This window comes from Apus apus, chromosome 4 (assembly GCF_020740795.1).
Source record: "Apus apus isolate bApuApu2 chromosome 4, bApuApu2.pri.cur, whole genome shotgun sequence".
NCBI classification, from domain to species: domain Eukaryota; kingdom Metazoa; phylum Chordata; class Aves; order Apodiformes; family Apodidae; genus Apus; species Apus apus.
Genome location: NC_067285.1, coordinates 70,984,117 through 71,011,400, shown reverse-complemented (window position 1 = coordinate 71,011,400; position 27,284 = coordinate 70,984,117). Strand labels below are relative to the sequence as shown.

At 39.2% G+C, this 27,284-nt stretch overlaps 1 protein-coding gene across 1 annotated transcript in view; it reads left to right on the top strand.

The window, feature by feature from the left end:
* The window catches only part of DCHS2 (dachsous cadherin-related 2), a 114,937-nt gene that overhangs the window by 27,048 nt on the left and 60,605 nt on the right, over positions 1-27,284 (top strand). The window contains exons 2-3 of the mRNA XM_051618287.1: positions 17,171-17,362; positions 26,511-26,742. Coding sequence (XP_051474247.1) covers positions 17,171-17,362; positions 26,511-26,742 — 424 coding nt within the window. The remainder of the gene's footprint in view (positions 1-17,170; positions 17,363-26,510; positions 26,743-27,284) is intronic.

Sequence of the window (27,284 nt, the reverse complement as noted above, 5' to 3'; positions counted from 1 at the left end):
AGTTTCTACAGGTTTATTTCCATTCTTTCTTTGGTTTCAGCCTGTCCTTCCTTTGCCTTCGTGTATATTTTTGTACTTTAAAAGGTTACTGGTGTGTGGCCATATTTTTAGAAAGCAAATGTTAACTTGGATTTGCTCTTGGGATTTTACGTTTGCTGTGTGTGTGGAGTTGCACAGTTCCCTGGAAAAGCTGTGGCATGCATAAGGTTGATGTCAATGTCTTAACATGAAAGCTTGTTTGTCTTCCCTTCAGTTGTTTCAGTTCTTTACATACCAGCAAAATTTGAATGGAATTTGCCCCTTTGCTCTTGTTCAATTTGCTATATACTTTTTGCTTTACAGTTGTTGTTCTAGTGCAATTAAAATTGAAAATTGATGTTATTTTTTATGAATGGGTGAATTACTCCAATTTCATGGAAATGGATCTTTACAGGATCTGGAAAGAAAGACCTTTGCATTGTGGGCTGTAAAGAGGCTGATGCTGTATCCAGTGTAGTATTGAGGACAGCTTTAGTAAAAGGACTGTGCCACTTGGTACCCATGATATGTATCTATTGCTTCTCCTGATAATGGCAATCTTTTGTGAATAAAGAGTACCACAGTTCATATGGACACCTTTCAGACATAGAGAAATAATTTTAAGTTGTCACTACTGAGAGAAAATAAATGTAACTCTTACTGCTCTGTCTTACAGTGCCTTTGGAGTCTGCCTCTCTGGCAGATGGAGAGTGCACTGTTATTTCAAAGAAGATTTTGCTTCTCAGTGAGAACACAAAGTATAATTTTTGTTCTTGTTTGTTTTTTCTATAAATCTCTTTACCTTTCTTACACATCTTTTTGAGCCTATTGCACAACCTATCAGATTATTATTATAATCGAGTACTGGGCAAGCATCCCCTGCTGGGTCACAATCCTGTTGCTGTCAGGAAGGAGAAAGTTTTTTTTTTCCTTGTAGGCTGTTTATGAGTGTGAGTTAATGGTAAAATAGCTCTACAAAGAATTATTAAAGACAGCTCACTGTTCATGAGCTTTGGCTGCTACTGACAGGGTCATGGTGTGAAAATATTTATAAATGTACTCCCCCTCCATTCTGCATTCACTTCAAAACACACTCATTTTATATTCTCTCACCTGTGCTCCTGGTGCATGCAAGATGCATGACATTAGCAGATGTATATCCAGGCAGGGCTGCTGGAGCCTTAAGTATACAGATGTGAAAGTAGCTCAAATGACAGAGTTGTGAATCTTAATGGAGCACAGAGCATGATGGCTATGTGGAGATCATATTTCTGTTTCCTGTCACAAAAACCCCCCTGCATCTGCAAAACACAGCAGTTGACTGCTTAAGTGCACAGCATTCTCTAATTCTCTAAGTGTGATGTGTGAAGCTGGTGTGCCAGATGGACTACACTTCCTTTGTGGTAGAGCAGGTGCTTTCCCACCAAACCCCATCACTCTCAGCATAATTAATTCTTTCATACATTTCTGGAGTGTCATTTTTAAATACCTTGTAAGAAGAATCACATTTTTTAAATGTTGGGATTTGGTTTTTTCCTGCTTTTTTTGCTGTTAAGATTGCTTTCTTTTCATTCTTAGTTTTCACTTTCTGCAAAGTCTAGTTCTTTGATGACAGTGTACATTTATATTCATGGTATTTTGTTTTTTTTTTTCCTTGGAACTTCTTTCCAATGACAATTTTTAATTTTAATTTTTGCAGTTAAGACACTGGGTTTCCTCCAACTGCATGCCTTGTCCCCACTCCCCATCACTTCTTTGCTGGAGTTAATTTGAGCTGCACAGGTGCTGTGCTTGCTTTAGGCCATATGTGTTCGCTCCTAAGTGTCAGCTCACACTCTTTAGCCTTTCTGTCAGTTGATTTCCGTCCTTCTATGTGTGCCATTGTTGCATCCCACCTTTAATTTTGCACACTGAATGCTTCTAGTCTTACAGTAAATGGTGTACTTCCAAATTTGAAACATCTGCCAATTAAGCAAGTTCCATACTTAATGGTGAAGTGAATCTAAATATCACAAGTTGTTGCAGAAGTAAACCTACTGTGTCTGTTCTTCCTAAGTAGACCATTTGTAGCCATAGCTTGTCTTGGCAAATATTTTAACATCTTTGGAGAAAGCTTGAACATTTATGCACATAACACAATTAAAGACAGTTCATTCAGAAAAGTCTGGGAAAGAATAAAACCCTGACCTTTGGTTGCTAGCCTGTTTAACTACTGTAGTTATGTTGTATCTTTCATGAGGGAGAAGACAAGAGTAGAAGAGATTAATTTTATTGACTGTGGGGTTCTTGCATCTTATACTTCAGGCTCTGGCACTGGCATTGTCCAGGAATGAGGTCCTGGAGTAAAGACTCAGTTTTTCTGTTCCAGTATGTAAGTTTTATATCTTTATAATGTTCCTTTGAAAGCTACAGTTTCACTTGGGAAAGAAGGAACTGGGGGGCTGGGGCGGAGGGGTTGAAAAGGCTATAATGTGGCAGGATAAACTAGAAAACAAGCTGTGATTCTGCATGGTGGAACAAGATCTTGAGAGTAAAATATGCTGGTGTATTTACAAGCAAAGTGGAAGCCAATGGTGCACAGTGGAAAGAGCACACACTGTAGCCCAGATATCCCCGTCTCTCTACTGTACGCTCTCCAGTGTCTCTTGTGTGGCTGAAATATAATAGCTCTGTTGTGAAATTTTAGCTGCTGTGATTCCCATTTGTGTAGTTTAACAGGAGCCAGGTCTCTGTAAGAAACTGTTTGTTTAAAAAGTAAAATGAAAAGACTGTTGCTATGTGTCTGCTGTATAGCTGCTGAGGAGGGGGAGCTGCCATGCTCTGCGGAGGTATGGGAAAGGATAGGACCAGGGGTAGGGATGAAATGACATGGCAGAGGTTTGGATAAACTATTATTTTGACCAGGTCGTGAAAAGCTCCAATAAATGCAGCTGAGGTTAACTAGCATCATAGACAGGTACCAATAGTATTCAGGAGAGATGGCAGCAGTTGAGAGCAGAATCTCATTATTCAGCAATTCCCTATTCTAATGTGTCTCTAGTTTCTCCAGAAAATGGAGGAACATTACACAACAATGAAAAGTGAAGACGTACAAATTTAGCACGTAGATGTGACAAAACTTCAGGGATTGTATTGGATTAATAAGAATATCTGGTCTGTTCATAGTTTACATACCAGCTACAAAGGCTCTCATCCATTAGTTTGAGAAAAAAATAATGAGGAAATAGGGAATGGATCATCTAAAAGTAGCATGTGATAAAGTGATTTAGTATTAGAGACATACTGTCTGAATATTCAGGGAGGTCTCAATCCTCCCTAAACATATGGATGTACAAATTCTGCATACACGAAGTTGGACATACACTTCTTTCTAGAGCTGCTGTGTTTTTAATTTTTGTTTCTGTAGAGCAGATACTGAAGAATGCTTCTACTTGCCAGCACCATCTTGCTTTTCTGATCACTGAAGCTGAAATTCATTCCAGTTAGCTGTTTTGATCACTGGAGGGGCTACATCCAATTCCTTCAGAACCAGTCCCCAGAACAGAGTTATTTCCTTTTTCCTGAGAGAAAGCACAAGACTTCAGAGAATACTGGAGCTGAGCAAATGGACCTAGCCATCTGGTTTTCATCATCTCCCACTTCAAACCAGCTCTGACTTCTGCTGTGGAAGTATAGCAACAGTTTAGGAATCTAGTGTCCTGTTTGTGGCAGAATTCCTTATCGGAAAAAAGAGACATGTCTGTCTGTATTGCTGATTTGGCAAATGTATAACCCGTCAGTCCTTCTCATTTCCTTCCCGGAACTGAATCCAGCTGTTGCTTTTATTAATTAAAACTTGCTGCTAGTACACAGTGTGCTTTCCTCAGATAATGCATTATAAAACTTTGCTGCATTCTGTGCTTGTAGATGTGCTCAAGGTACTTCTACATATGATGTTCTTTTTGTTCTGTGGTGTGTTTTGCAAAGGCTTAAGGTTTGCCAGATACTAGATATGCTATTTAAAAGCTCTCAACTCGTGCAGGAAAAGGTATTGATGAATCAAGTAAATGGAGTTTGTAATGGATCAGCTGTAATGGGTTGGGATCCACTTGTACTGCAGATTCATGGCTAAAATACTATGTTCTCCCCTTTCTCTTTGCTTTGACCCTCTTAGTTGTCTCTGGACTGTTCTGACCTGGAAGCTTTTGTAACTTGGCATTTCTCAACTTCTCAGATGTGCAGTGGGTATGGCCCAGAAGGACAGTCTGCTCCTGGGTCCCCATCTGATGAAGGTGTGCGTCATCACGTTGTCAAATGAAACATGCATGTAATGCACCATCTGGCTGTGCAACCTGACTTACATGCATGTAACATTTTGGTCTTGTGGCCTTCATGAAATTGGGGTAGTGCACAGATGCTGTGTGATTGGAGAGGGGTCATAGGAGAAGGAAGGCTGCTGCTTGTCATGGTTTCATTCAGACATCCAGGCTGGTCTGCAAAGAAGATAAGAGGAGCTTCTGGTCCCGTTATTTTGAGATAGTGTAGTTAATGACCTGGGTGTTACTGTGTGCATTTGAAGAGCTGTAGCTTGTTGAAGGGTGTGTTCACACAATTATTTTCGGTATTGATATGTAAAAGTTAGTTGACATGATAGGTCGTATCAGATCCGTTTTACTAGCCCTTCACTGAACAGTTTTCATTGTATGATAAGCGTAATTCTCATAGTACTAATTTGTAGTTTGTGAGCAAGATGTAGTTGATGGCAAACTTTGTTTTAGATACTGAAAGTGTTTAAAAGCTCTGACCTTAGAACAGCTTGCATTAACTTTAAAGCAGTGATGACTTTGTTGGTCTGCTGCATATCAGTGCAGTCATGTAATTTTTTTGGAGGTTTAAGGTCACACATTGCTTATTCTGCTACCTCTACATATTCAAAGCTGGGCCATCTGAATGAAATTTGTAAAATATATAGCTAACTTAAATTGAAGAAATTGCTGGTTTAGTTATACATATTTATTGTATAATCGGTGTATTTTGATTTCAGACCAAATAAAGAACTGAAGGCTTATTTTTTGTTAGACAGTATACCATGCCATGAATTTGAGATTAAGATTTTGCATGTGCTGTGCCTTTTGGTCTTCCTGATGATTGCTTACTGTTGCACGTTGTAGTCTGCTAGCTTCTAAATCATGTGCATGTGAGAATTGCGTGGAGCAAAAATAGCTAGAAATGTAGACATGCGGTGTTGGAGAGTTAGGGTACAAAATTGGTGTGTGTATATGAAAAATTAATTTGGAAGGAAGGAGGGAAGAAATGTCTCTATACTTCATGTCAGGCTTCATTTCTGCATCAATCATTAGAAGATGTATAGATCCCTTGCTATTTTTTTTTGTCTACAATGAGCAAAATATGAAAATATTTTTTAAAGTGCTATGAATACATTATTCAAGCTGTGAGTTTGGCCAAGTTTTAAATTTTCCATAAAAGCAAAAATTAACTAAGAGGGCCCTGCTTATTTCCAAATATAAATTGGCTGTGATTTATAAGACTCCAGTTACACGAAATATATGCTTTCCTTAGGAGAGTGTTTATTCTTCTTTATAATGCTTAGGGACACAACTTTTATGCGGAATAACTGAAAGTACTGAAAGCTGTATTTCTGAAAGCCAAAATGAGGTGCTCAATGATGATTAGATGTTATTAATAGTGTGATTTTGCATGTAAGCACATTAACAGACATTCACAAGGGGACAGGACAGTAGAGGCCAGATTTCTGAAGAGATTCAGGTGACACAATTTGCAGATAACTTCCTGTGGGGCTTGCAAAGTTCTGTGACTACTGTGGACACACAAACACCTAGGAAAAAACCAAACAAAACAACCCCCCAACAAACAAAAAAACCAACTAAACCCCTCCTAATTCTAAATGATGTCACACTCCTTCAAGAAAATGGGGAAGTGACCACCTTGCAGACCAAGGAGCTGGAAGCAGAAGCTCATTTTTTCCATCGTCCTGGCTGCAGAAGGACTTAGAAGGCTCTGGTGTGTCAACAAGCAGTGGCCTGAACAGTGAAAAGCATTTGATATTTGTTAATATTTGGCAGACTATTTGAACAAGGGTTTAGATTCAGAGTTGGAGGTGCAAAGTAACAGAAACCTTTGCCTGTGTATGCTGATGTGTCCTGTAAAGTCCCTCTTGAAGTGGTGCTTTTGGACATCACCATGCTGATCAAAACAAGAAACAAAAAAATATAGGTGATGATAATAATATTACTTCTTTCTGACCTACATTAGTATAATCAACTACAGTTATCACAAAACTTGGTTCTTAATGGATGTAAACAAAGTACCCATGTTTCAAGAGTGTGTGTATGAGAATAGGTAAATTAAACAAACTTGTCACTCAGCTCTGGCTCAGGAAGAAGTCAAAAGGCTAAAGACTTGTAAAAGAAGTATGGGTAGACCATGAGGAATGCAAAAGAACCTGTCTAGCTTTGATCAACTTGTTTGCTTTGGTTCTTGTTTAGGAGGACTCCTTCCTGATTTATGTCAACTCAGTGCGTCTGAGAACACCCATGTGCAATGCACAGACTAGCCACAGCTGTAACACAAGTGTGGGAGGGAGTGGGCTCTCTCAGTGGACCTTCTCCGAGATCTTCTCTGGACTCAAGCAAAGCTGTATATTAGCCACCTGCTAGGGCTCCTTGGGCCAGTAATGATATCTCAAAGGTTGCTTCTCCAGTGAGAGCAGTCCTCCAGTGGCCTGCCACACTGTCCTGTCCCCTATGTTAAACCAACAGGTTTACCCAATGAGTGCAGCAGTTTACAATGTGTACTTGCAAGTGGTGATTTAAGCAGCCCACACAGAGCCTTTGTTCACTGTAAGGATGCAATAACAACCCCCTTCTTCTCTGACAGCAAAATCAATGTAGAAGATTTCCACCCTGGCTGCTCATTGATCTTTGCTAGTGTGACTCTGCAGTGAACTAGGAAAAGAATTTTTTTAATAATTTGACTAAATGCAGATAAAGGTTCTTGGGTTTTATTCTGTGTTGTTTCTTTAAGTGAAGGATTTTAGCTCTGCATTTAGTGATCTAGTTCAAATTGCGGTTCCATAAATAGTTGTATCAGTCTAGCCAGGAGTATTGGTTGGAGTGTTGTGGTTTGTGGGCAGGAATTAGAGCTGAGACTGGTTTGGGGGCTTGGAAAATGTTTGCAGAAACTCATGTAAGTGTGCAGCTTCAGCCTGTCTTAAGTCTTTGGCACTGTTGAAAGAGCTTTTAGACTTAACTTGGGCTGCTCTTTCCTGCCACTACCATTTGCCCTGTGGTCAGCAGCATCAGGAACTGACTTGGCTGAAATCTAATGTTGCACCAATAATGAAGATTTCATGATGAGCTTCTGTTGGATCACTTCCCTGATCTTACTCCAGTTGCACAAACCTGTGTGCCACAAAGAATGGGGCAGCTGGCTGCAAGGTTGCTTATTCACTTCTGCAGTTATTTCTCTCCTTTGTAGCATCTTCCTGTAATTTGTCTGTTAGAAACACTAGTATATTGTAAAGATCTTTTTATCATTAATGTTTGGTTTTAACGTCTCATGCCTACTCTGCATTCAGGATATGTACTGATCATTTAGGCTCAGTTACCTAGTATATCACATTACAACTTTATAAATATATTAATTATGTGATTTATCTAAGCAAAAAATTGATTTTTTAAAAATTAGTTTTAGTTAATGTAATAATCCATTATGCCAATAAAAGCAATATAATTGATTTATTGCTCATAGAAAGGCATTCTAATGGTAAAAAATGTCTGAAGCAACAAGATAGACACTACCTGGAGTTGTGCTTTCTAAACCATCTTGTTAAATATAATTTTCAAATTAATCCTGACACTAAAAGTTACAACATGCTGCAGTGTAAGATGATTAAAATAACATGTTCTGCACAAAATATTTCCTTATTTGTGTGATAGATATTCTAGATTATTAAACCCATGGCTCCTTGCTTTCTGCAGTTAGCAGACAACAGGGAAATTTATGTGCTATGCTGTTGTTTGGCAGAAGTTCTCAGACTTGGAGCTCTGTAGCTTACTAAAGTTAATGAATAAAAATGGATTTGTACTTAAACTCTTTAACAGTGTATATCAAGGTTTTAGCATGTTATAAAATCTAAAATTATAGCTGAATATGTAAGTAGCATTAATGAATGGATGGAGCTGCTTTTACTAAAAAATAAGGGTCTTGACTTTGATTAAATAAGGCTTTAGTCATGCAAATACTTGGTAGTCACTTTGAAAATCAGTTCTCCTTTCTCAGAAATATGTTCTCTTTTCATTTCTGTTCTTCCAGTTTACATAGGCAGTAAAAATAAATTATTTTCTATTTGTATATGTTTGCACAATAAGAGGGAGAGCAGTGTAGACCAGACTGGTAGAGTAGATTGTCCTTCTAGCAGACACTTTCAGTGCTGGAACCTAAACTTCCTGCTCCCAAAACACATTTTATAAAAACTGGTCTACCATATAATAAGTAGGCATTAGCAGCACTGCTGTTTGCTATGAATTCAGACATTGACAATTATTTTGTGTATTTTATCTGAACCTTGTGGGTGTATTAAGTGTAATAAGGGAATGGCTTCCAGCTTGGACATGCCTCTGACACCTCTGGATCCTTGCTGGCATCAATGGGATTTAGCTGCTCGTGACATTTTGTGGGAGGCATAAAAACAAAACTTAAAGACACATCAGGAACTTTTGAGTTAAATAGGAGTGAATTGAAACTCTGGCTATCATCAGAGCAGGAATTGTGAATTATTGTACAGACTGAAGTGCCCTGTTCTTCCTAGATCTGGTCTTTGCTTGCTGGATGATGTCTGGTTTTCAGAGTGAAAGCATGATGCTGTAATGTACTCCTGCTGTTTTCTCCTCCAGTGATTTTCATCTTTCTTGCTCTCTAGAGACTAACTGAAAGCAGTAAATCTAGGATACGTCAATATTTTTATTGGCAGATTTGTTCATTGTCATCACTTGTATACATAGAGGAGCAGAGAAGGCAAAAAGCTAAAATCTCATAATAATTCATCAAGGAAAATAATGTTTCATTTACTTGTCTCAGATACAGAATGTATGTACAAATAAATCAATATGTTATTAAAAAAAGATAAAAGTCAGTGTGATCTCTTATGAGAGATTCGTATGTGAAATGGAGTTAGTCTTAGCTGATTTTAAGACCTTGTCGTTTAGTAGGCCACCCACAAGCAAAAAAAAAAAAAGCAGGTAAGCACAAAATGCATTTTGCCAAACCATTTTGTAACTGTTTAAAATACCAAAACGAAAAGCCTTATTATAATTGAGAAATTTAATGCTTAGTTGGGGTTTCAGTGAACAGCACGTTCCACGTACTGTCACTGAGCACACTATATGACAACTGAGCACATAATGGAGCACATTGTATGATGCTTTGCACCCTAGAATCATAGAATCATAGAATCATAGGGGTTGGAAGGGACCTCGAAAGATCATCTAGTCCAATCCCCCCTGCCAGAGCAGGGTCACCTAGAGTACATCACATAGGAACGCATCCAGGTAGCTAAGGAGGAGGAGTTGAATTCTCACTTGTTCCTTTCTCACTCAAGTGGATTGTAAGGATCCCAGCTGAGAAAAAGTGAGGTGTTTTCCCAGCCTCTATGTTAGAGGGTTGGGGTTTTTTGTTGTTTGGTTTTGTTTGGTTTTTTCCTCACACTGAAGATGGTGAGTACAGAAGGAACAAGCAAGGTGGGCGCAGGGATGAGCAGTTCTTCCTCTCCAAATGGAGTGGCACAGCTACAAAGCTCCTTTTGCTTTCTAGGCGTTGTTTTTCTGGGGCTAACCTACACATAAACTTTCTACGGAGCCTGAATGCCATCCCTGATTGTATGATTGACATCTCCAGTGTGCGAATTGTGATTAATCTCTTGACACCGATGTATGTGTCCAGCCCTCTTTGCTTGTGTTTAGGTTTCTGTACTCCTAATTTAAAGGTTGTTGAGATTTAATTAATGAATATTTCTGATGGGACTTGAATGAAGCAGTTATGAGCACCTTTGGAAAACTGACAACAGTTCTGGGAGTGATGTGGGGGAATCAGCATCTGCCACAGGAGAAGTTAGCAAGGTCATGTCTGTGTAGCATTTATTGTCAGTTTTTCAGCTGTGGTAGTCTCTGTGCTGTAGGAAATGGAAAGAAAGCAGAAAGATTTACATTAATCAGGTCCATTGACCTCACTAGCACAGTGGAGACATTTTGCATCAGAGCAAGGACAAAGAGTAAGGATTTTGCCCTCCTTGGTTTTTTCAAGTATGTGGTACTTGTGGTGGTTGGCAAAGTGAGTATCAATGCCAGTTGAATGTTCAACTTAAATTCCAGATGTTATTTTGGTTTGTGTCTTTCCAGATAGGGCCCCGTTTGAGGATGAAGACCAGGACTTTCTCTATTGTAATTGCAAGTTGTTGTTCACAGAGAGGATGTTACATAGATCCTGTTCTTGAAATCAAGGCTCATGCCTTTAGAATTTCAGCAAGTAGATCTGAAGCTTTATTTCCATTTCTCTGTGTTAAACCTGTGGTACCAGGGAGATGGGCAGTGGTCAAGCATGAGACAGATAATAATTGATTTGTATTTTATGTAGTGTCTTCTTGCCAAGCAAGGTTATAAGTGAGGGCAGTGAATTAAAGACATCTGATGATGTTTGTTACTGGCAGCTCATGTGCTAATCTTGCAGGCACACTTACATCCAGATAACTCTCTCTTGAGAATATCAGCTACTGGTAATTTCACTACCAATAGAGAGCCTTATTTTACTGACAGCATGCCACCAACACAGGCTGTCCCTCTCCTTCCCTGCAGCCAGTGACCTAGTGTGAAGATCTGGCATAGTGGATTTTTCCGGACTCTGATGGTCAGCCATTCTCATTGCCCTTGGGTTGCCTGCAGGTGGAATTGCTGCAGTTGTCTGGAAAGGGTCTACCATCAGAGATTGCTGTACTGCCATGAGCAGGCCCGGGGTCCTTCACTCCTTTAATTGGAAGGATGTTGGATTTTGGGTTGGTGATGGCTGTAGGACAGGACCATGCTTATACCAATCATCATCAGCATACCTGGTTGAGCTGTTTCCTTTCAGTTTCCTGATAGTTTCCCTGTGTCAGTGTCCCTCTGTTGTGTCCTGTCTTAACATTTTGAGTGTGGGCATTTTGGAGTAGGGAAGTATGTTATGCTACATTTTCATTTTCTTTGAAACTGGCTGCTGGCAATTAACTTGCTTTTCATGGTATCAGTAAAACTGAAAGAATTAAACATACTTTTTATCCACAAAATGAAAATCTGTCATATGCTCTGACAGTAAGGGTCCCCCAAACAGATTTTATGAGCTATGAAAACTGTATCTTAGTTAGCTGAATTCAAAGGGTGTAAATGTGACAAAATATGTGGTATGGGAGCAATTCTTAAGCCATGAAAAACTGATTTAATATTTTTTAGTTTCATTTAATTGCTATCAGAGATGACCACTGTCGTGAGTTATTCAGCCAAACTGCCTGCTCTTTTCCACTGTAGTCCACTTTAATTCTGTCTGTCTGAAAGCCATAACATTAAGTCTGGTCACCCACATTTGAAATTCAGCATTGCAAAGCAGTCAGCTTTAAGGCTGCACAATCTAAATTCTAGAAATGTTTTTTTCATAGTGCATGGTCCTGCATTTTTTTTCTGCACAGTTAGTGAGAGTGTATTTTCTGATGTAGTTTTATGTGCACAGGTAATTTCTTCCACTTTGCAAATAATTTTAAATCTTTGCTCTGCTCTTCAACATATATTCTGTTGTTAGAAAACAGGAAATCATGCCTAGGAAGGAAGGTAAAAAGAAATCTAAACCAATATACAATAACTTTTATTTTAATCTTTTGAAATGGCAGGGTGACAGTTAAATATATGCTTGTGGATTTTGAAGCAGTCAAAACCCCCCCCCAAAAAAATCAAAATGGAAAATTGAAAACTGAACCAGTGTTTAAAGCAGTCTGGGCTTTAGAAGCTGGTATAATTTCTTTATAAGCTTGTTTGCTACTTATTAATAATAGTGTTTCATGCCTGGAAAATATGAGGAGAGATTGCCCATTGCTGCGAGTTGTCATAGTTCCACTGAAATGAATGGCATCATCTTAGGACCTGTCACATGTTTGCTTTCTATTAGCTGTAAAGTCTCTCCGTACTTTTAGCATAACACTGAACAAGATGTTTCTGTTCCCTCCTGTTTAAGTGTATTGCCAGTGTTTTTTTCTTCATTCAAAACTGCATGTGCTATAGGATTGAAGTGTATGTCTAAGTTAGGTTAATGATACTTCATTACATAGTGGTTCCCTTTTAATTTCTTTTCTGTGGGATTAGCCCCTCTTTCCACATGCAAATAAAGGTCACTTCTGCACTTCCAGCACTGTCTTAATTTGTCTCGTTAAATGACAGACTATTGTTCTTTCTTTATCTTCTTACACCCTTTGGTGTTCACCAGTTTCCACTGTTTTTTAATCACTGTAAAATTTATTTTGCTCCCTCTTTTTTCTTCTCCTGAGAGGAGAATGGTCTGCATTTTGACCATTTATTACTTTACTGACTTACTTACTTACTGGCACTTTACTTTAGTGCCAGTAAGACAGAAGAAACTTTTTCTGTGATTAATTTGAAATCTAGACAGTGTACAAATAGACTGAAGGATGTAGACTACAGAAATCATGACTGGCAGGAGAAATCCAGCCAGTAGTTGTCCATACCATGACTTTTATTGGCTTTCAAAAATGTTTATTGGGGAAAAACTTTGTCCTATTTTTCCATATTTCCCAACTTACACTCCTTAATAACATGCACCTTCAACTTAGTGTATTGAAAACATATTATTTAGTAAAAGAATGAGAAAAGTCCTGTGAACATAACACTTCTTTGTGTATTGTGTGTTGTGTCCCCCCCTTTCTTTTCTACTAGATCTGAATCTCATATTCAGCCTAACTCTTCGTACAGAGGTGTTACAGCTTGGTACTCTCTTGCCTCCTGCCTCTCCAAGGCATATAAATCCTTTCAGCCCTATCACCTCCATGGTATTGCTGACATACAACACTCTTGATCAATCCACTGCGAAAATTCCTGCTGCTGCCTTCATTTCCTCCTGTTTGGACTGCTGTAATTCACAGCTGTCAGGCACTTAACTGCTATAATACTCCATAGGGTTGGTACTAGTGCAGTATGCTGTCGTAACATGACGTGTTTTGGACCATGGCTACTGTGTGTTTTAATTTCTAAAAGCTATGGTAACTTGTTGCCTTCATCGGTATCTGAAAACTTGAATTCGTTAGCATATTTTCACTGGGTTCCTCCTCCTAAATCAGCTTGCATTGATAATAGCTAATTGCTCCCCTGACCTCAAGTGTAGTGCCATTCAACCTCAGCTCTTTTTGCTACAGTAATTTTTCATTTCCTTTTAATTCCGGATTCTGTCTCTTCAGATCAATGATTCCATGGGTAAAATTGCTGAATGATTAAAAAAAAAAAAAGACTATTAAGTGTGTAGAAATTAAATGCATGCCAAGGACTTGAACAAGGGAGAAAGATCCTGTTTTTATAAATGCAGAAATTGATGCCACCTATTACTGCTGTCTGAGACATTATTAAAGTAATTTAAGTTGAGCACAGTGAGACCTTCAATTTTCTTTGCTTCTTTATTTAAATTAATTTATTATTCCTTTGCATGTACTGTTCAAAAGTCTGAGGGCTGCATAATTTACAAGAAAACAAATTGCTGAGCATAATGGGCTGAACTTTTAATATCCTTGAATTTCATGCCCATAATTAATCACCCATGCTCAGCTGCAGACATAAATGTTAGCATTTACACATGTCAGGGAGGCAGAATCTTTCAGTATTACCACCTGCATTAGATTTCAGACACAAGAAATAAATAGAAATACTTTTCGTAAAAGGGCCAAGTGAATTACTGTTCCATAGGATCAGGGTGGCAGAGTATTGAAAGCACGCCAGGCTATATTTTAGTATTTTTTATTATAGAAATAACAAAGGACAAGGCTGGTGAAATACATGTATTGCAGACTTGATTTATATACAGCTGTAAAACATTTTTAGGGTTGGTTCTTTGTTTCGCTGAAGTTGAGTATGAGTTTTTTCTTTGAGTTACCCAGAACAAGTGATTGGAGTACGTCAGGAGTGGCCGTGTGTTGCACCCTGCGCTGCAGCTGTGGGATGCAAATGCAGGGGCATGAAAGACGCTCTGTGGTGCCATGGCTTGCAAGGAGGAGCCTTCTACTTGCAGCACCAGAAACTCTGGTATAATAGCCCTCAGTGCTGTAAGAAACTGTTTTGGAGCAGGGGGAAGATGCAAAGGAGTATGTCGTGCAATTAGTCACAGCAATACCTCTTATGAAATACAGCAAAACTTGAGCATCTGTTGCAGAAGCGGTAAAATCCACATGGTGCTTAAAAAAACCCAAAAACCTGCAAGAAGGAAAAAAAAAAATATTGAAACAACACGTATCTTTTGGGCTGTAATTTTAAAACTGATAGAAGTAATGAGTCTAGAGTAATTTTTAGCTTTATAATTTGCCTTGGCACTTTTTACATGGTTTGCCTTTCTCCCCTCTGTGCTTTTCAACCTTTCCAAGCCATCTTTTCATTCATTTGGTTTTAATTCAGTTCCAGTTCATCTTAATGCCAAAGCAGTTCCTTTGTGGGTGAAGAAATAAGCGTGTAATGAAGTCACCAAGTGGTTCTTAGGGCCAAGTTTGTACTAGTAGGAAAAGCAGCCAAGGGCTGTTCTGGAGCCCTATGGCCAAATGACCTGGCACAGTTTGTGTCTATGCAGCTAAATTGATTTACATCCCCAAAATAGAATTACCTCATCCAAACTTATTGCTAGGAATAGTCCCTGGCCTGTCTTGCTTGGTCTTTCTTGAAGCCATGCCTGAAACATGCCAGCCACTTAGTATGGACTGTTGTGTGTGGACCTCTGCCTTTGTCCTATTGGTGGCTGATGTTTGTGGGTCTCACCTTTCCAACCTCAGTTAGGTGCAGGCAATGGCTGACTCAGGTCTTCTCTGTGAACTCCTGACAGTTTTAAATCTTGAGCTTTACGATAATAAGGTGTCTAGTGTTTTGTTAAGGTCCGCAGGCATTGTACTTGCACCAGTAGGCTGATGGAAAATACAGGATTTATCATCTTCAAGGAATAAGTAGAAAATTAAACCAAATGAGGAAGATAAGTCCTTTCGGTGTCTCCAATAGTGACAAATTAGAGAGCTGAAAATACTCGCTCTCTTAATGTATACGTATTTTTATAAATTGTTTTCTTCTGAGATGTTTGTACATTTGAGTGAAAACTTCCACCATGGAATGTGCCAGAGAAGAGCAAGACCCAGCACAAAATGTTTTGTTCTCAGAGATCTTAGGGCAGTAAAATTAAAGATGCAATGTAGAAAACTGTTTATGAAATACATATTTAACCAATTCACCCTGTGTCCAAAGAGCGAGAGTTTCACACTTAGGTAACCTGTTGGCTTGACTTTTGGTGGCTGATGAAGCAGCACGGTTGTATCACAGTGCTGCTGTAGCTGGGCAGCAGTTCATTCTTTGGCACCACTGGAGATGTAGGGGGTGGTGGGAGGTCTCCAGCACAGCCCCAGCTGTTCAGGGCTGTCTCCAGTTGTGTCTCAAAACTCTGAGACCCAAGCCCTGCTGGGCAGGGAGCCTCTTCTTGTGCTGAATCATCTTCAGAGAAAAAAAACAGCTGGTACCTCTCCAGCACCAGCCTGTGACCAGTGTTTCCCCATCTCTTGCTCTGCAGCTGAGGAGAGAGCCTAGTACTATCTTTCTAGCAGCCTCTCCTTGAGGACTGGTGGGGGGGCTATTAAACCACCCCCAAAATTTTCTCTTCTCCTAGCTAAACAAGCCCCTTTCCCACAGACTTTCCTCACAGGCATGGGTTTATGGTAATGGTAAAGCTTATTGCTATGGTAAACATTTATTAACATATTTTCAAGTTTTTGTTGATTTCTGCCTCTCTCATGTGCATCAAAGAAAGGCTTTTAGTTTTAGAAAAAAAAACTTTTGGGTGTATTCTGTGTGAAAGCTTAAAGTTGCCTGATGATTTTAAATAATTGGGGTTTTTAATGCTTTCTGGACTAGTCGCTGCCTTAATGACAGATTCAGCTAGTGAGAGTTGACCTCCTACTCTGTGTAATGTCTTATGGGTCCTTTAAAACCCAGCTGAGGGAAGGTGATACAGCATATGGAAACTCACCCTGGGTTTTCACAGGCTTCTGAAAACATCTTCTATACATCTAGCGTACTGGTCAAGTGTGATCCATTGAAAGTCTTTCTTTAAAGTACTTATTTGCAACGTGTTTGGAATTTACAGCAGAATTCACAATACTTTTTAGATGTACTTAATATAACTGAAAAGAAAATATGTTTGTCAGTCAGTTGCGAAGCTACACTGACAAGGTAATTAAGTCTCTGACAGGGACTCTGCAGTTTGTGCATCTCTCTCTTTATGCTGTGCACACTTGTGATGGTCACATTTAGTTGTGTTGGTAGAGATCTTGCTTGTAGAAAGGACTGGAGATTAAAACCCCCTCCAGGCCTTAACTTTTATGGATCACTATGGCACAAAGTCCTCTTTCAAATGAAGTACAAAGTTAAGCTCTGAGGGATCTTTTAGATAATAGATTAGATAAGAATGTCCTGCAGCACTCTTGTGATTTACATGTGTTGTGGTTTTCTTAAGACGTACCTCCACTGGTAAAAATAATATTAAGGCAAAGTAGCTTAAGGTATGGCTTTTGCAGTCATGGGAAATCCACTTGGTTGAGTTAATTATTGACAAATAAACAAGTAATGTTACACATGAGGTCTAAATGATCTTATGTGCTTGTTGCAATAAATACACTCTGAGAAGCTAAGTCACTCTTTTACCAACTGCAGATAGCCAGCTTAGGTAGCAGGGTGTGGTGGAATTTATTGTGTATATGCACATTTGCTTTTAAAACACAAACAGGTATCTTTAGAACAGTATTTCTGTGATTTGTTTTGAACGAGTGAGTGGTGATTTTGCTGGTTTCATTTTTACCTCTGTTTGCATGCAGGTCAAGGCAACAGATGCAGATGCTGACCAGTTTGGTGAAATAGAATATTCTCTTTATGATGGATTCCATTATTATGAAAAATCCAAAGCCTTCCAGATTGACCCACGTACTGGTCAGATCTGTGTGTCTCAAGACATTGACAGAGAAGAAGATCCAACCACTTACGATCTCTTAGTAAAAGCTACAGATGGGGTAAGTTTCACCCTTCCATACTGCCAGACACATTAATGCGTTTGCATATTTGGATGTGCTGTATGTTTTTAAAGGAGAACGGAATATGTGAAAAATGTATTATTTTGAATGTTTCTTACCCCTACAGAGGTCAGAATGTGATACTTCACAAAGCATAAACTTGGACCAAAGTTGATAAAATTGGCTGTGAAATCCAAAATCACTCCCAAACAAGTTGTTGGAAAACATTTTTAGGATGTGTTAGTCCCTGCTTATTTTCCTCCCCCTCTTGGAACCAGTGGACTCCAGGTTACCTGTGCTCCCTGCTTTCAAGATGACAGCAGCAGTAATAAAACACTAACCTTGTGCTGAAGCTCCCTGGCTGCTGTAGATGCCAGTGGTTTTCCTTGATTTCTTTCCTTGTCCTTTTTAGCTAGCTGATGCAATTGCTGCTGTGGCTGGGTACAGCCTCCTTGCAGCAACATGTCTGAAAGTTTTCCCACTTTGCAGGGTGAGCTGGTGCATTCGATGTAGTGGGAACACATAGAGATGTCTGGGTGTGGATGCTTGGTCTACTGCATACTGTGTAATAGAAAATTTTGGTAACCTGATTTCGGAAAAAGAATGCAAGATAATAATTTCTGGGTTCATTTTGTTATGAAAGTATCCAAAGGGTATTTGTACTGAGAGACCCAGACAGACACCGGCTGGTACTTTTCTTAACTTTCTTCAGCTTTAGTAGTGAACTGTGAAGAAGCTGAAGGAAAAGGTTACTGGTTGGTTGCAAATGTTAAATTTTAACATACGGATACTTTTTTTAAACTTACTGATTCATATAATTCAGGTCACATTTTGCAGCACAACTTGAGCTGAAAAACATTGAAAGTAAATTGTATGAGGCTACATACTATTAATTTCATACTTTGGGAATTAATCTTGTATTTAACATATTATCCTAAGCTTTTCTAATATAATTTAAGTTCAGTTGTGCTAGAACTAAATTTTTCATTAAAATCTCTGCTTTTTGTTACAGTGCACTGAAGAAAATTAGTGGAGTGTGACTTCTGTGTTAATAAGTGATGATCTTACATAGCTGCTGTTAATGCTTGGTATTGATTGTTGCATTATGAGAATGTAGTAGCTAAGAGTGTATTTGTATGCTGTTGAATTTGGACATATGTGTAATAGTTAAGCAATTCATCTGCTTTTTTTCTTTAACTATCACCGTTAAGTATTTACTTCAGAGGCTCCAGAAGCATTCTCTTGTGTTAACAGTGCCTTTCACAGTTTGAGTTTTTCCGTCGTAAATTTCTTTTGAGGAGAAACAATTATATAAGATTATATTTTTGTTTGTGTGTTTGTTTTGTGGCTGTATCTTATTTGAATGTCTAAGAATTTAAGAACGTAGATCTTTTTGTTAGGATAGTGTCTGTAATCTTCCCAGCAGAATTAAGTCTATGTGCCCTTTCTGGAGTTTCTATGATTTGTGATTTCTGTCTTCAAAATTCCTTTCTATGCAAAATTTTTTCGCATACACCTGAATACATATTTCCAAGTCTTGAAGAATAAAGTAGTCAGTGTCACAAAAAATAACAGTATAAAATTATGTATTCTGCTATAATCCATCACTTCAGTTTTTTTTCTTGCATATACATGGTTTGAAGCTGTATCAATGCAGAGTCCATACATGTATCCGGAATATGAAGGTTAGTCTTCTTAATAAAGGCTAAGTGAGAGCTGGACAATAGAGTGGAATTCTGACAAGTTTCTCAGGTATCCAGTCTGGCCCGAAAGATTTAAAAAAATGTGAAAGAAAATAGGTTTACATGAAAAAAGCTTCTTGCCTTTTTGTTTCTGTTGTTAAATTATTGCTTTAGTGATAAATCTAATGTAAAAAGTTAAAGGAAAATGCCAATGCATTGAAACTATAGAGGATTTAATTATTAAATTGGTCTGTGATTTATCTTCTTTGAGGGACCTTGTGCTTTCAGAAGTTCAATAATGGGGAGAGGGATTCAATTTTTTTATTGCCTTGTCTGGGACAGGCAGAACTTAATCTTTTTACTGATACTCAGCAATTTGTAGATCCCATTGATTTCTCTTTTAAAAGATTAGCTCATCTGACATATAAATACTAAAGCATCTAAATGCAGCATTTTTTATCAATTTTCAGAATCCATGAAATTATGTTGAGCCACTTTTCACTTTTACAGCAGAGTTGTGGTAGGATATTGTATTTCCTGGCATTCTGCTAGTGATTTTGATAGATTAAAGACATTAGGTGTGGATTTCAAAGTAGAGGCTGTGACCAGGGCAGAAATGTGTACAGAAAAGACAGAGGAAGACTGAAGGGGATGGACAAAGGGGAGGGAAAGAGATGGAAAGGAAAGAAAATAACTAAGTTAATTAGAAATGAGGAGGAAAAGGAAAGAAGTTTCCAGGTGGTGCTCAGTTTATCTTACAGCAAAACTATCAGTTTCCTGCACCTGTTCATGCCTACTCTATTACATGGTTTTCAAAGCTTGTTGGTTGTATCTTCTATGCACCATGTAGAACGAGTAATGGGAGAACTGCAGTTGCCTTAAGAGCCTGTAGAGAGTCAAGTTGAAAACAGATTCTGTTAAACTGATGTTAAATAAACATCCTGTGAGAGCTTGTGGGAGTGCTCTCACTGATTAAATGAGGACAAGACTGATCAGAGTGTTAGCATTTTCAGTTGGCAGCACTGTTTTTGGTCCTGAAGTCACTGACTTCACATATATATTTGGTGATACTCCTTTTAATGCTTTTATATGAGAAGAAATCGTGTAGCTAGGTTTATGGAAAGGTGTTCGCACTGAATTTCATGGCTTCTGCATTTAGTTTTCTCCTTGGGTCTCTGTCTGGACTGTGGCAGATTGAGAGCTGCTCCAGTAGTGACAGTGACTCTCCTGTGATTCACATGCAAGCTCTGCCTGGGACACCCCCATTCAAACTGCACCCTTAATCACGACAGCTGTATTTCTTGCACTTGTGACAGGTAAGAGGCAGTTTCAGTAGGCATTTGGGGAGGGGGCCTTTGAATTTGCAGTCAGCTGAAAATGTCTTACAATGTTGCTACAATTTTTTCTCTTTCTGGAAAAAAAGGGATGAAGTTATGTTGCTTGGAGAACCTTCACAAACACTTGAGAGAGATTTAGATCAAGCATATTCTGGAAAAAAATCTTGCAAGGATGAAAATGCAGAAAAAGAGAAATTATAATAAAACTATTTGCATGTTCTCAAAAGCATTGCAGGGCCCAGTCCTATTCAACATCTTTATTGATGACCTGGATGTGGGGATTGAGTCCACCCTCAACAAGTTCACAGATGACACCAAGCTGGGGGGGGACTGTTGATCTGCTGGAGAGTAGGAAGAAGCTGCAGGAGGACCTGGACAGGCTGGGTCGATGGGCCAAGGCCAATGGCATGAAATTCAACAAGACCAAGTGCAGGGTCCTGCACTTTGGCCACAATAACCCCAGGCAGGGCTGCAGGCTGGGGAAAGAGTGGCTGGAGAGCAGCCCACGAGAGGGACCCGGGAGTACTGGTTGACAACCAGTTGAACTTGAGCCAGCAGTGTGCCCAGGTGACCTGGAAGGCCAATGGCATCCTGGCTTGTATCAGGAATAGTGTGGCCAGCAGGAGTAGGGATGTAATTCTCCCCCTGTACACAGCACTGGTGAGGCCTCACTTCAAGTACTTTGTGCAGTTCTGGGCCCCTCACTTCAAGAAGGATATTGAGGTGCTGGAGCAGGTCCAGAGGAGAGCAACAAGGCTGGTGAAAGGGCTAGAGTGAAAGCCTTATAGAGATAGGCTGAGGGAGCTGGGGTTGTTTAGCCTGGGGAAGAGGAGACTCAGGGGGGACCTTATCATTCTCTTCAACTACCTGAAGGGAGGTTGTAGCCAGGTGGGGGCTGGGCTCTTTTTCCAGGCAACTAGCAACAAGACAAGAGGGCATAGCCTCAAGCTGCTCCAGGGGAGGTTTTTTTTCACTTTTGCTGCAGTACAGTGGCAAATTTTATTGCTATGCATCATGCATAATTTAGTCTTTTGTTCATTAATTTGGATATTTTATGATGCCAGTCACCTCTCTTTCAACCAGAAAAAACAGTAATGCCTGCAGGTGTTAAAGAAAATCTGTAACATTGAACTGGAATAATGCTAATTTAAATTCTGTCTAGTGGCATCTGGTACTATCAGCTTACAGTCAATAGTTGTCTGGCCTTCAAAGCCAAAGTCTGAGTTGCTCAATCTTGGGGCTGGTGCACAAGGAAGGCTGTTCAGAAATGTCCAGCCTTACTCTGGGAGGAGCTGGGCCACAAAGTTTTCTTCAAAAGCTGGAGAAAACTGGATGATCAATGCTTGTGAGAGTTGCTACCAGGCTTAGACCAATTCTAGCAGCAAACTTCTCTGTAGGTAACACACTGTAAGTACCAGCACACCATCTCTCTTCATAAGTATGGCAAGAAGTTTGAAAAACTGCAGAGCACAGGCAGGGTATTCTATCATTCCTTGTACCTCACCACTGTCAAGGAGTGCCACACCACATCTGTATAACCTACCGAGAGTTCAGAGGTTTGGGTTTGGTTTTGTTGTTTGTTTGTTTTCTTTTCTCTTTCCAGAGTAGACTCCTTTAGTTTTGTTTTCTACCCGTAGTCCTGATTGTGAGTGAGAAGGGAAGGACAGAACTTTTTGTTTGGAAGTCCAGAATAAAAAGGAAACAGTCACAGCTTTTAGATGTTGTCAGGGTTGAAGACACTTCAGAGCATGTGTCTTTCATCCTAACTTGTTGGCCCAAGGAATCCATGCCCACTGTGCTGGTTAGAATTGAATAGAACTAGACTGTTGCAGTTGGAGGGGACCTGCAATGATCATCTAGTCCAACTGCCTGACCAATTCAGGACTGACTTAGTTAAAGCATGTTGCTAAGGACATTGTCCAAATGCCTCTTAAACACTGACAGGCTTGGAGTATCAACCACCTCCCAAGGAAGCTAGTTTTTGACTACCCTCTTGGTAAATAAATGATTCTTGTTGTCCAGTCTGAACCTCCCCTGATGCATCTTTGAACCATTTCCGTGTGTCCTATCAGTGGATCCCATGGAGAAGAGATCAGCATAAAGACCGAGGCAAAAAATTATTTAATGCTTCTACTTTTTCTTCATCCCTATTAGTCAGATGACTGTCTTCAACAAGTAATGGTCCAGTGTTATCTTTAGATCTTTGCTTTCTATTAACGTACTTGAAAAAGTCATTCTTAGGTGAAACAACACTGGCCAGTTTCAACTGTAGCTGAGCTTTCCTGCAGATATGAACCAAAGTTCTGTAATCTTCCTGTGAAGGCTGACCCAGAGTTCATACAATTTCTTTTTCTTCTAGAGATCCACAAGGAGTTCTCTGTTCAGCCAAGCTGGTCTTCTGCCCCACTTGCTTGACTTAAGACAGTGAAATTGCCTGTGGGCTCATAATCCTTCAAAAACCGATTTCCAAACTGCTAAATAGCTCTCTGAATAGCTTAAAGTTTGCTCTCCTGTGTAATACTGAAACCTTAGAGATCATCTTACTGCCATTCTACATGGAAAAATACACTGTTCTCATCTCTTGCGTTTTGGTGAACTGCACTGCTTCTCCAGTTTGCTTTGTCTTTTACACTGAAACCATTGAAACATGGAGATAAGATCTCAACACTCACAGGCAAAGCTTCTGAAGTATAAGGTTTTAAATAATTGGCAGTGTCTCTCTGTTTTGACATCATTGTTACTTCAAGCCGACGTATCTTTTAAGTTTAACATGCACACACACATAAAGAAAATATGTCTTCATGTCAAAGATCCTGCATATCACAGTTGAGTTAGGAACAAAAATCTGACCGCACAATTCACTGACAAAAATGTTCCAGGCTGTCACAGAAATCTTGCTGGGTTCTTAAGCATTTTACAACATTGAGATGAAGACATAGAGCTATTGGAAGTGGCACCATTTCTGCTTACTAAGCTAAAGAGTCTCTTCTGCCAAAGGCAGGATAGTTTTGGGGTTTTTTTGAGACATGATAAAGAGGTGTACTAATAGCTTTATATTTTTGCACAAATTTGGTCCTGTCAAAGTACTTGTGGTTATTTTGACTTGGTGATGGTTTCATATGTCCTGTTTTTGTTCCATGGGAGACACAACTCTCAGGATTCTGAAAAAGTTATACTAATTGTGACTTTTTGTTGCATCAAACAGTGCAACAGTAATTAAAAATATTTAACATTTGAGACGAGATTTCAAAACAAACAACTATGGCTTTCTGTTGCCTGTAACATGTTTTGACAAATGTAAATCTGTCAGCAACAAAGGTGTTTAAATCAAGCTTCATATTTTATAAGATCTGCTATGTTGTGCATGCTTCTGAGTAGATGAAATATATTCATGTGGTTAGAAACAGAGGCAGTTAATTCCTTCTCAGTTGGGCTGATACTTAAATTTTTTCATAGAGTAAGAACTGCGCCCTAACCAGTTAATATTGTGAGTTTATATTTTACTTGACTTATGTGTGAGAGAATAAATGGCTTCTTTGGGAAAAGGAGGATTTGTCTCCATGATAAAACTTCATCTTTCTTCTGAGAGATTAAGTAGTTAGTAGGTGTCCAATATGTTTCCCACGTATACTTTGATTTAACTGATTTCCAGTCTTTACATAACTCCATAGGATAAATAAAAAATTGCGGGAGAGTGAGAGCTTTATGTCTGTTTAGTAATAATTAAACTTGGAAGAAGCAGTTTAACACAAGTTATCATGAGTTTTGTAGCCTGGTTTTGTGCTGTTCCAAACTTTGCCTCTTTTTAGATGCTATTTATTCTTGACCTTGCGTCTTCCTTGGCCCTGTTCCCTTAAAAATGTTGTTTCTGATACCTGTCCTGAAGTACCTGGAAACTGTGGAGCCACAGAGCATTTTCTGACAGTGGACTTGAACAGAGCACACAGGGTTCTCCTTTTAGCTCCTGTACAGGAATTTCCTTCCTGTGGGAGTCAAGATACTGGGGAAGAGGCTCACCCTGAAGTGGGTTTGGGATATCGGCAGTGAGACCACTAGATCTGCACATATCCCCTTCCCCATATCAGCACAGGACTGTCTTAGTAGTTTGAGGCTGGTGCTGGCCCTGCACCCTGCTCAGTCCTTGTCCCCAGGTGCATGTCCTCGCTGCTGGCTGCCTCTGTGGCAGCATTAGCCCTATAATCATGCCATATCTTGTTTTCTTTGGAAGAAAACCCAAGCACACCAGGAGGATATGGGCTAGATCTCCTAGTCTAGTGAAACAGAGATGCATGATGCAAGAGATCATCTGAATTTTCCACATATTTGAGCTTTCATGAAGGTGTCACTGCCACCCAACAGAGGTAATATTACTATATGGAAGAAACAAAGTAAAACAGAACAAAGCTAAAATCTCTTGGAAGTGTCAGGGGGAATGCATGATAAGCAAACCTTCAAAAATAATTTTGGAGAAGACTGTTACACTGCAGGGCAAGCCTGAAAGGGAAGTATCCAGTCTGATACTATCACTGGATAATTTAATGAAGGTCAGGTTTAAAAATAATTGATATGAATGCTTTGGTTGCAGAAATATGCAACCTAGCTTTTTTTTTATATCATAGCTACTGTGACCTCAAAATTAAGTTTGGACTTGCTTAGCGTAGCTTGTCATGTGTATGCAGCAACATCTGATCTGTGCCAGCAGTTTCAGTAAGTGACTAATCAGTGCAAGCACAGCATTCTCAACATGACTTTGAAGAGCACAGGATTCATCCTCAGTCTGTGCCTTAATGTGTTGTGTACAGCATGTTCAGGTTATATATATGTGTGCTGCTTTGTGCCTCTGTTGTACGTGTCAGGGCCCCAGCATCCACCGTTAGCTGTGCCATAAGTGGAGCTGCTTTCTTTTAAAAGTGTCTGTAGTTGTTACAGCTGTAAAAGAAACTTGGGAATACGAATCCTTCCCAACTGATGGAGTCCACAGGGAGTGTGAGGGAGTGCCTTTGAGTAGTCAATTGCCATTTGTTTCACTCTGAGCACTGTGGGGTCTACACTTGAGCACTCACAGAACTGTGTTTTTTCCAGATTATCAGAACATTCAATGCTTTGCCACAGCAAATTGTGATTTTTGCTGCAGCAAAATTTGATAAAACAGCTTTTTTCTCACTTCTCCAGTTTCACGACAGAGCAAGGCTAAATGTGATCCTGTGGCTGCTCAAGTGGTGTTTTAGTGGAGTCTTGGTGGGCACCTGTAGCAGGAGCTTCAACCATGTGGAGAGCAGTGCTGGGATCGTGAAAAGATATGGCGCTGAAGCTGTGCTGGAAATAATTTTATGTAATCAGTTACAAATTTTACATCAACAAATTTTTTCAAGTATGTCCTTTAGTAAAATTTGATGTTCTCTCTCTGTGTACAGAAAGTTAAGTGTGCATGTGCATACATACAGATGTATACACACGAATATAAATATTTGTTTATTTATATATGTATAGGCACATACGCTACTTGAGCCAAACTTCTTAAACCTGCCTGGGTGGTAAATTGAGGATAGGTCTTGCGGACTGTAGGTTTACAGGTTGGCCTTTGGTTGTCCTTCACTGCTCTGCTCTCAGCCTGTGTTTCTAATCAATAGTTGAAAAGGCCTCATATTCATTGTTATGATGTTAAATCTGAAAGACTCATAGACAAAAAGAAGTTACTCCTGCTTTGCTGGAGAACTGCAGTCACCTGAGGGGCACGTGACTTTTATCTGTGCAGGAGTAGGTGGTGTTTAGGTGATTACAGTAAAAGCAAATGAGGCTAGAGTAGCAAGGATTTGACATGTGCAGTGCTCATTATTATTAACAAAAATAACTTTGACTTCGCACTTCACCATCATAAGAAGTTGAACTTCTTTGTGTACTCAGCCCATTTGAGCTGTTCTGAGTGTGTAACTTGAGTAAATGTAGAATCTTGGGGTATTAAAGATACCTCCATTTTTTTTAACAGGTATTTTAATTCCTCAGTAATGTTGCAGCATGTTCAGTTTCCTGATGATGGGCTGAAGACAGATGTGTATAATTCTATTGTATATACCTTTATAATCGGTCTTAATTTTTGTGGGTTTCTTTTCTTTCTGATTTATCCAACAGGGTGGGCTGAGTGCCCAAGCTTTTGTCCGCATTGAGATAGAAGATATTAACGATAATCAACCTGTTTTTGAACAAGCTATCTATGTGACGAGCATCAGCAGTCACACACAACCAGGCACAGAGATCATCAATGTTGTTGCTACAGACAGAGATTCAGGAATATACGGCATTGTCACTTACGAGCTGGTCCCGGGAGAATCTTCTTCTTTTTTCACAGTGGATACTTCTACAGGTACTGTACGATTCAGAAAGACTATTATATAGTTATCTTTCTCTCTATTATGCTTTTTAAAATTTATTTGGAGTCGTCTCATACAGCTGAAACTTAGGTTCTGCTGGAAAATAATTCTAGAGGAAGATGAGTGATTTAGGTTTAGCATATGAAGCCTTTGCATTCACTGGAATGAATGGGACAATGAGAAAGATGGTACATTCCAGTACAGTTCAGAGCAAGTGATATGCCACTTATCCACTATTTTAAGCCATAAGTCTATTAAGCATTGTAAGAAATAATAAAAACATTATTTTTTACAATAATATCTGAATTCCTAAAATGTTCAGGTCTTACTCTTGAGGAGCAATAAAAGAACCTTCAAGACACTTATCCTTTCTTTTCAATCTGTTTCTATACCAATATTCTTTCCCCATATTGTGCTATAATAAGTCTGCATTCGCTTATTGTTATAATGTCCAGCTGCTTCACTGTTTGAATCAGTGATTTACTTTGTATTTTTCTGCCTTTTTACTTCCTGGTGTTACTCTTCATCCTTCTGG